Source organism: Etheostoma cragini, chromosome 13 (genome assembly GCF_013103735.1).
Source record: "Etheostoma cragini isolate CJK2018 chromosome 13, CSU_Ecrag_1.0, whole genome shotgun sequence".
Classification (NCBI taxonomy): domain Eukaryota; kingdom Metazoa; phylum Chordata; class Actinopteri; order Perciformes; family Percidae; genus Etheostoma; species Etheostoma cragini.
Window position 1 is genome coordinate 7391066 of NC_048419.1, and position 10701 is coordinate 7401766.

The following is a 10701-nucleotide window of genomic DNA, read 5'->3' on the forward strand; positions in this document are numbered from 1 at the left end:
CAGGTTTAAGTTACTTCCGCAGTGGTTGCACTTTTCGAAACCGGATGCTCTGTCCACTTATTTTAACGGTCTATGGCTCGTCACTAAAGTGTAGTTGCTTATTTGGGCTTGTTCCCAGCTTGTTCTTGCCGGTTCGCTCAATCCCGCCCCTTTCCCCATAAACACTATTGACACCAGCATTATTTCCCACCCACTTCCTGCTTCTAATTGGCTCTGACCCAGATGGAAACGAGTACCAGCCAATCAGAGGCAGAGCAGGGCAGTCTGTTGTTTTCTGGTTAGGAAAATGCGCGAGTAGCGACTAATGGTGAGTGGACTGTAGGAGAGTTTTTGGAGGAATAAATCCCCGGGATAAGGTGGGTGAAATAGGGGAAGAAGTATAACAAAGACTGGGAAAAGAGAAAAGAGAAAAAGAATGGATCCAACCCGTCGTGGGGAACAAGAACAACTCAAAATCACTGTGAAAAAGTGTCTATATTTCAAATCCCATCAGTTTTCTAATGTTAAATAATGTTAAAAGGTGGTTTAACTCCCTCCTGTGGTCGTTGTCCTGAAGCTCAGGGGGAGAAAATAAATAAACTCTAGCTTACCGTGTGTACAGTTTATCAATCTGTCCCCACAGATTGTAAAACCGTGCACACAGTTTGATTTATTTTTCTCTTACAGGATCTTAGGGGGGCTCCGTAGAAAAAGTCGCTTATTTGGGCTTGTTTTCACAGGCCTGGTTGCGTATTTGTATCGCAAGATCTGGCAACACTGGCCCCCGCTGATGTCATCAAAGCTTGAACCTTTTAGCGGGTTGTAAGTGAACCAGAGTGAACTAGCTAGGCCACTGCCTTCACACGCCTTAATAGCTTCACCAAGGCAGCTAGCAAACATCAGGTATCCGAGCGACACTTCAGGATGGTGGTACATTTGAAGACCTTTGGTGAGTCCAGGGTGGATTTGCAACTGGATGAGCAGCGGAGACGAGAGACAAGCCTGCACAATGAGAGAGTAAAAAAACAGGAACATCTGGAAAAATTCAGAAGGAGCTCATAAGTGCTGGTGCTGAGGTGCCAAATAATGCCATCAAAAAAGATGGTTTTAATTTACAAGTAATGTGTGTGTGTTACTTCTTACTGTTAAGGAGAGATAAAGTTACTGCGGTATTTTATACATTTGTGTTGCGATTGTTCGGGTATAGATGGTGATGCTGTGTTGGTGTGCTGAAAGATGTTTAAGGCACAGTGCTGTGCTTTTGCGGTGTGGTTGTTCAACCGGTTTGTCAAAAACATTTATTTTCAATTCAGTGTAATACGTAGCTCATTCCAGCTCACGGCAATTTCAGTAAAGCAGATGACCAACACAAAAACTATAGCTAATATAGCTGCAATTCCAAGAGCAAACCTTGAGTTGTTTCACACCGCGACAGTTATTGTGCATTTAAAGCGCCCCCTGGTGGGCAATTTTAATGAGACTTGCAGTTTATGTGTGAGGTCATTTTGTAGACATAATCTAGAAGTTTTGTGTTTGTGATTGGACAAAGAGTTAGTCATTTGTACCCTGATTTGTGCCATATCACCTGCAGTTTGTTTGCATTAATAGTGCTCCCTAGTGTCCAATTTGAATGAAACATTCAGGGCACGGTTCAGGTACTTAGGAGGACATTTCCTGAGAGATTCGTGATGATTGGACAATGAATATGTGATTTATAGTAAAATGTGTGTAATGCCAATCAAGTTTCTTGTGCTTCTTGAGCTTGTGGCATATGTATATAAAACTGTCTGGGTATATCTGAGGCACTTATCTGAACATATACTGTGAGTTTTGTGAGGATTGGCATTAAGGCTGCTGATTTGGGTTTATTTATGTCCAGAGTGACGCCCCTTTCAAACTTCATTGGACACGTTTGAACCTTAACTAAAACACACAAACATAGAAGGGTTTCTTTGTATCTTGGACATGTACAGAAGAAATGTATTTCTATGTCAAAGTTCTGGTGGCAGTTTGTACCAACATATTCTTCTCTTGGTCTCCACAGTTTTAAATGACTATCTCTTCAAATTTTTTTTTGTCATCTGAACACTGCTGATTGCTCAGGAGAGCTTTGTATATATCAGCTTGATTTAAATCATGCCAACATATAATTTACCTTTTATTTGGAGTTGAATTTTAAGAGGTGATTTCAAATTTTCTGTAAGTCCACAGTTTTGAAGGCCAAATAATTTCCAAATGGTGTCTGTGGAACTGATAACTGTTTCCTCTCTCTTCTGCCTCTTTTCTGCAGGAGGAACCTGACCAAGCTGTCTCTAATCTTCAGCCACATGCTAGCTGAAATCAAAGCCATATTTCCAGGAGGACAATTCCAGGGGGACAGTTTCAGGATCACTAAAGCTGATGCAGCTGACTTCTGGAGGAATTTCTTTGGAGAAAAGTAAGCTTCACTTCATCTTGGCTTTGTAGTTTGCAGATTTAAGTTGGTGCTCCCCTTTTAATAGGTCTGGATTTCATACTGTGATAAGAAAAAGCTGCTTTCAGGATCTTCATATTGTCAAAGTCTGTAGATGTTTCTTGTTTTTTAATCTCCTGTGTACTCTCACTTTCTTGATAGTTCAAACATGTAAATGCTGATTCCCAGATGTGGGAACAGCTCCAAGACAGTCTGACACTCCTTACACACACACACACACACATACACACACACACTACATGCTCTGTATTTTGTCACCTTGTGCCAGCTTTATGGGTCAAGGATCGAGGTTCTTCATTTGTCATGTGCACAACAATAACAGAAGTAGTCACTGGCAAAGGAAATCTTTACCAGGTAAAGTTGTATGTGATGACCTTAGAGCTCAGAGTTCAGCAGTCTTGTGGCCTTGGGGATGAAGCTGTCCAAGTGAGCAGGTTTGAGGCGGTCAATGAAAAGTTGCTCTGTTTTCCCGCCCCTGTCCACTACAAAATATTTGTCACCTGACTCCAAAACTCAAAATGGGCCCTCGTAGGGCGGGCATAGCGGTCCCCTTTAGGCCCCTTTAGAGTAGCCACGGGGACCGTGGCAGTAGGGACAAAATCCCCTGTAAACCTGCAGCGGCTGTCCATAAACCAGCTCCGCTGAAGAGGACTGGACGTCCTCCTTTGGCGCAGTCCTGATGCCAAGCATCACCCATGGAAGATTGTCAACCCAGCTGCTGTCTTTAAGGCTGGAACACAGGGCAGCCTTCATTGACCTATGAAAACGTTCACAGTCCGTTAGCCTGTGGGTGATATGCGGTCGTGTGGTGGAGCTTCACTCCAAGGCTCCAGCATTCCACAGCTCTGATGTGAATTGTGCTCCACGGTCAGAGGAGATGTCTGATGGAGTGCCAAAATGGGCAACCCAAGTGCCGATAAATGCCCGTGTCAGTGTCACTGACGTCAGTGGTACAGCCTCAGGCCAGCGGGTGGTCCTGTCAACCATGGTAAACAGGTACAGTGGTGTGAAAAAGTGTTTGCCCCCTTCCTCATTTCCTGTTCCTTTGCATGTTTGTCACACTTAAGTGTTTCGGAACATCAAACCAATTTAAACAATAGTCAAGGACAACACAAGTAAACACAACATGCAATTTGTAAATGGAGATGTTTATTATTAAAGGTGAAAAAAAATCCAAACCATCATGGCCCTGTGTGTGGCCCTAAACCTAATAACTGGTTGGGCCACCCTTAGCAGCAACATCTGCAACCAAGCGTTTGCAATAACGTGCAATGAGGCTTTTACAGCATCCTGGAGGAATTTTGGCCCACTCATCTTTGCAGATTTGTCCTAATTCAGTTACATTAGAGGGTTTTCGAGCATGAACGGCCTTTTTAAGGTCATACCACAACATCTCAATAGGATTCAGGTTAGGATTTTGGCTAGGCCACTCCAAAGTCTTCATTTGGTTTTTCTTCAGCCATTTGGTGGTGGACTTGCTGGTGTGTTTAGGATCATTGTCCTGCTGCAGAACCCAAGTTCGTTTCAGCTTGAGTACACGAACAGATGGTCGGACATTCTCCTTCAGGATCTCTTGGTAGACAGCAGAATTCATAGTTCCTTTTATCACGCTAAGTCTTCCAGGTCCTGAAGGAGCAAAACAGCCCCAGACCATCACACTACCACCACCATATTTTACTGTTGGTATAATGTTCTTTTTATGAAATGCAGTGTTCCTTCTACGCCAGACATACTTGGACACACACCTTCCAAAGAGTTCCACTTTTGCCTCATCGGTCCACAGAATGTTGTCCCAAAAGTCTTGGGGATCATCAAGATGTGTTGTGGAGAAATTGAGACGAGCTTTGATGTTCTTTCTGCTCAGCAGTGGTTTTCTCCTTGGAACTCTGCCATGCAGGCCATTTTTGCCCAGTCTTTTCCTGATGGTGGAGGCACGAACGCTGACCTTAACTAAGGCAAGTGAGGCCTGCAGTTCTTTGGACGTTGTTGTGGGGTCTTTTGTGACCTCTTGGATGAGTCGTCGCTGCGCTCTTGGGGTAATTTTGGGCGGCCGGCCACTCCTGGGAAGGTTCACCACAGTTCCATGTCTTCGCCATTTGTGGATAATGGCTCTCACTGTGGATTGCTGGATTCCCAAAGCTTTGGAAATGGCTTTATAACCCTTTCCAGACTGATAGATCTCAATTACTTTCTTTCTCAATTGTTCCTGAATTTCTTTGGGTCTCGGCATGATGTGTAGTTTTTAAGGATCTTCTGGTGGACCTTACTGTGTCAAGCAGCTCCTATTTAAGTGATGCCTTGATTGTGAACAGGTTTGGCAATAATCAGGCCTGGGTGTGGCTAGAGAAATTGAACTCAGGTGTGGACGACCACAGTTATAGTATGTTTTAACAAGGGGGCAATCCCTTTTTCACACAGGGCCATGATGGTTTGGATTTTTTTCACCTTTAATAATAAACACCTTCATTTACAAATTGCATTTTGTGTTTACTTGTGTTGTCCTTGACTATTGTTTAAATTGGTTTGATGTTCCAAAACACTTAAGTGTGACAAACATGCAAAGGAACAGGAAATGAGGAAGGGGGCAAACACTTTTTCACACCACTGTATGTGAAACCGTTAGAGGGGGGCAGGTTTAGGGGCGATGTGGAGGGGTGACGCCCAAGGGCTGTTGGAAAGGCGGACTATACCCAGGCGTTCCATATTTGCAAACTCAGCCTTTGCAACGGCAAGCTTGGTCGGGTTGAGGCGCCGAGCGCGGGCGTAGACGGACGGACCCGTAGTGGCGAAATGATGCTCCACACCGTGCTTCACGGTAGATGCAGAGAAAGTGGGCTGCGTGAGGGCTGGGAAACCAGCAAGCAGACGGTGGAAGTCATCCAAAACTGAGAGCATCCTAGACAGTCTTACAGAATCCCCCCCGCCGAGTATGCACGTATAAGAGCGAAACGTGACAGCATTAATCAAACGCCGGTTCTTTACATCCACCAACAGTCCATGTGCACACAAAAAATTGGCGCCAAGTAGGGGAATGGCGACCTTGGCTGTAACAAAATCCCAGCCAAACCGCTGTCCTTCGAAACCCAATTCCACGTACCTTGTTCCATATGTGCGGATGGGGCTACCGTTGCAGCCTCCAGTGGGGGGCCGTGGCCGCCAGTCAACATGTCTAAATGGGATGCAGGCAGGACGCTCCTCTGTGCCCCTGTGTCGCAAAGAAAATGTCGTCCGGAGATGCTGTCACATATGAAAAGCAGTCTGGCTAAGCGGCCGACGCTCATGGCCACTACTGAGCGCCGGCCCCGGCGTTTCCCGACACGCCAAAACTGCATGGCGATCGGCATTTGCTAGCCTTGGGTCCAAAGTTCGCATGGTAAAAACACAAGCCTGAAGACCGTTGGGGACCTGAAGACTGCCGCTGGCGAGATGTGGTTGCAGCGACGAGTGTGGAGTCGTCCAGTGTCACAGGAGTGGTGCGTCGGGAAAAGTCGCCGCCACACAATTTCCCTGACTCGCCAGGAAAAACTTATCAGCCTCCTCCGCCAGTCTCCGACAGTCAACGATTGGGGTGTTAGCTAGTGCAGTTCTAACTTGGGAAGGCAGCTGACGCAGGAAAAGCTGAACGAACAGAAAATCGGGTCTGTGCTCACCCAAAAGGTCCATTATGCGGTCCATTAGCTCAGACAGTTTGCTGTCGCCCAGTCCTTTAAGAGAGAAAAGCCTACTGGCTCTCTCGGCGTCCAACAGTTCAAATCTTTTCAACCGGTGGGCCTTGTAGCCGGAGTTTTTTTTTAGCAAGTTTACCACCCTGAATGCTGTTGAACCTCCGAGGGCGGACACAACGTAGTAGTACTTTGTTGTATCTGCGGTGATCTCCCGCAACGCGAACTGAGCTTCTGTCTGGGCGAACCATGCAGACGCCGATGATTCGGCGAGAGTTTGAGGGTGACTGCGTTTGCGGTCATGATCGTGACCGTGTCTCTGGATCCGTCCAGCAGGCTAAAGTCGGGGTCACCAGTGTGGAAATTGCAGCAAGATGCAAGAGACAATTTCTTGCATTGAGCACAACAGGAAAAACCACTGAATACAGAATAAGGCGCTAAGCCAACCTCATAACGTCCCACGTCATCATGCCTTCACAACATTTAAAGGGGCCGTGTTCCCTGAACAGTTATCATTAACTGTGGGGACTCAAGGGCAGTAAATTACATGTCTAATTAAATGTATGTGGAACAACACTTAGCAACAAGGTGAATTATGTATGTCACATTCACTACACAGGTATAAAAACTAAACTTCAAACCACAGATAATCAGTTAGAAGCTGAACACACTGAGGCTTTTAAAAACATCTTTCTCTCCTGCAGAGGCCTCGCCACCAACCATCCATATGTCAACACACGGAAAGACTGTGGGCAGTGCTTTTTCAAATCATTGCACGTTTCTAATGTGGGATTAAATACTGAATTTTTATTTGTGAAGACAGTGTGAGATATACAGTAAACAGTACACATACGTTGACATACCATAACATTACAGAGAGTTACAGACAATAAATTGTTGATTATTAACATGACAGACAATGTACAAATCTTGTAATGTGTGTGAGTGTATGCAAGTTTCAATGACAAGCATGGGTGTACATGAGTGGACAATTGTGGTATAGACTATAATAAAAATTTAAGGTTAATAAGTTAATAAATAAAAAAAGTAGATCACAAAGACCAGGATATTGAATAATGATAATAATAATAATAATAATAATAATAATAATAATACATAAAACCTTTAAAGTAATTCAAAATAAAACAATTGAATATTAGTATATCTACATCTGCACCATTGTCATATATAAAATATTAGTGTTCAATAATACATGGTGTGGTTAATATCTGTATATATTGTAATTATAATGATGATATGAAATATTTACATAGATTAATAAAATAGCTTGGTTGGGGCAATGGCCAATTCGGAGAGCATTTTTATGCAGTAGCGTGTGGCAAGGCCAGACAGGGACAAGCCGTTTTTTTTACTAAACAGTAATGGCAATCATAAAAATGAATAAAGTACTTAATAAAATATGTCTACAAGATAAATGCAAACTATCATACTGATGAATAAAACACTTCAACTATATGTCCATCTATAAAATAAATGCAGATTATAGGCAAACTAAAAAAATCCTTCTGCCATCCCGCCTGGTGCTGTCCCTGAGCTTCTACTTTTCAAAATAAAAGCTTACATCTGGAAAGAAATACTTTAAACAATAGGCTATCTCTTACTTTTCAATGTAAAAGCTTGCGTCAACTATCATGCTAATGAATAAAATATTTGGTGTTTAAAAAAAATATTTAATAACATATGTCCGTCTCTAAAATAAATGCAGATTATAGGCATACAAAAAAATTCCTTCTATTGCTGCAACTTGTCTCATGCCCTCTCGCCATGCTGATAATCAATTGTATTTGCAGCAATGTCCCAGAGAAGTGTGAAAACAATATAGAATAAAAAATTAAAAAGAGTCTTGGAAAGAGTGTAACATGTTTATTTTTGTATTCTTGTTCTTGTGTGCGCAGATCCATGTTATCCCTCCTCAGGAAATCCTGCCATTAGTTGGCAGAAATGGCTGTGTTGCTGATGCATTTCATCAAATGTAGGCTACATTAATATCAGGTACACAATAATAACATTTAGAAATGAGCAAACTATATGTATTTCAAAATTGTTACTTGAACAGGTTTTTTTTGTTCAACAATTTTTATTGATTTTCCACAAACAATGTTGCATTTTCTACAGCACATAATGGACCAAATATTTACAAACAATATATGGCTGTGTTATGCAGAGATTAACAAACATGAAAGGTACCCCACACCTCAACCCACCCCCCCCTCCCACCCAGTTTGACCCTTTAAGTCCAGATCTTCACAAGAATAATCGCAAGATTTCGTTGAGTTTTAAGTCTCTTGCTTTCTTTGCACTGGAGGAGTATTCAATCATTTGCCCTCGAAGATAGGCCTTGAGGGTTTCCCACAAAGTTGAGTGAGAGACTTCTGGGTGAATGTTAGTTTCAATGAAAAAGTTAATTTGAGAAGAAATGTGGCTAACAAATTTTTCGTTAGTTATGAGGAGGGGGTTAAGTCTCCAGTTACGAGAGGGCCTAAGACAGTTGAGTAGAGCTATGTGAAATGAGACAGCACCGTGATCTGAGATAGTGATGCTGTGATAAGTGCAAGAGCTAACATTACCTAGCAGTCTATTGTCTAGGAGAAAATAGTCGATGCAAGTGTATGTGTGATAGACATTGGAGATTTTTTTTTTTTACTTGAATCTCCAAATGTCCAAAACACCATTGTGCACTATAAAATCCCTGTGAGTACACAGTTAAAATCACCTCCTATAATCAACCTATAATTATTATCACAAGGAATGACTGAGAACAGTTTGACAAAAAAGTTGTAATCATCATAGTTAGGAGCATAAACATTGATCAGAATTACAGGACTAGTGAATAGTCGACACGCAAAAATAACAAATCTCCCATTTTAATCAGTAATCGCTTCCTCAGTTTGAAAGGGAATGTTCTTTTGTATGAGGATTGCTGTCCCTCTGGCCTTAGCATTAAACTGGGAGTGGTACACTTGACCAACCCAGCTTTTTTAAGGTAGTTGACATGATTATTCTTAAAATGGGTTTCCTGCAGAAAGGCTATGTCTGTGTTTAATTGTTGTAGATAGTATGTTATTTTCTGTCTTTTCACCCAGGTATTCATTCCCTTAGTATTTAGAGAAACAAGGGTGAATGGGCCAACTTTGATTGTAACTAGATGTAGATGCCAAATCTTACAAAATTATGAGGGTGGGTATAGTGGGCAGCAACAAGGGTGGTGGTGGAGAGAGGTAAAAAAATAAAAAAATACAAATAAATATAAAGAATAAAATAATAAAAACAAAACACGGAATAATGAAGAAAGACATCTGGAAGGGAGTAGGGATCTCAAACAGTGCTCTGAGCTATCAGCTAAGAGACCTCCTAACCTACACTTGAACTCTCTGTTAACCAAAAGAACAAAACAATTACAATGTTACAGATTTAACAGAGTAACTGTGCAAAGACAATGTGTCTGCACCGTGCATATATTAACAATGAAAGTAATAACCAAGGCTCATGGTAAAACTATAACGTGAAATTCCAATATTACTTTAAGTCAGTAACAGATAAGCACAAAGATCGACAAACTTATAATGTTTGCAGCCCCGTTAAACAGGAGAATTCTCTGACTTACAAGATGCGGGGCAATAAAAACAAAAAGCTCACCAGCAACGAAGTGGCTGCTCTTGGTCAGCGTGTTTTAGTCAATCAATGTTTTATGAAGTAGAGGGAGTGGGAGATGTATCTGGCCGTTTGATTTGAAGAAAGGCCAATTCTTCTTCAGGGGAGAAAAAAAGCAATTTCCGACTGCTTCTGTCGGTGACTTGGAGTTTGGGCGGATAAAACCTCCGATATCCGAGTCCGGCGTTCTTCAGCTGTGATTTCCCATTATGGTACGCTGCTCTTTTCTTGGAAACCTCAGCGCTGTAGTCTGGTTAAATGTGTATCTCGGATCCGCGTAAAGAGAGGGACCCAGCCTTTCTAGCAAGCTTCATGATTCACTCCTTGTCCTGGTAACGGTGGATCCGTGCGATGAACGGGCGGGGAGGGCCATCCTGTTTCTTGCGGGAGATGGCTACTCTGTGCGCCCTGTCAACGGGAGGAGGTGAGGGAAAGGCCTCAGCGCCAAGTTTCTTCCAGGAATACCTCCATGAAAGAGGTTGGGTCAGAGACTTCAACTTTTTTAGGTAAGCCAGTTATACGGATGTTGTTGCTATTTTCAAGATCATCCGTCTTAAGTTTGAGGGCCTCGTTCTCTTTGGACAGGGCCATGCAGGTTAACTCAAGGGTTAGCAGCCTGGTCTCCACATGATTAATGGATGTTTCCAAGTGTTGAATGGTCTGGTCATGCCGGTCTAAATTGCTCGGTCCCCAGAAAATTGGACAGACAGTTTTGCTTAATGCGGTCCCCCATTGAGGTAAGAAGTTTCTCCATGTCGGCCAACGTTAGCATGCTGTTTGCTTTGGCTAGCTTGTGTTCCAACATCTAAGTTGTCCTCAGGCAGTTTTTTTTTTTTTCCAAAAATCTGTTTATTGTCTTTTACAATTCAAAAAGACATACAGACAAATAACTCACAAGTGAACAAAACACCTAAC

The 10701-nt window shown here is 42.6% G+C and overlaps 1 protein-coding gene across 3 annotated transcripts in view; it reads left to right on the plus strand.

Moving 5' to 3' along the window:
* Positions 1-10701, plus strand: part of cblb (Cbl proto-oncogene B, E3 ubiquitin protein ligase) — an 88183-nt gene that overhangs the window by 30957 nt on the left and 46525 nt on the right. For all 3 annotated transcript variants that reach the window (XR_004658942.1, XM_034889170.1, XM_034889171.1), the window contains exon 4: positions 2270-2416. Coding sequence is in view for 2 of the 3 variants with exons in the window: in XM_034889170.1 (XP_034745061.1) it covers positions 2270-2416 (147 nt within the window). In the remaining variant the exon portion in view is untranslated. The remainder of the gene's footprint in view (positions 1-2269; positions 2417-10701) is intronic.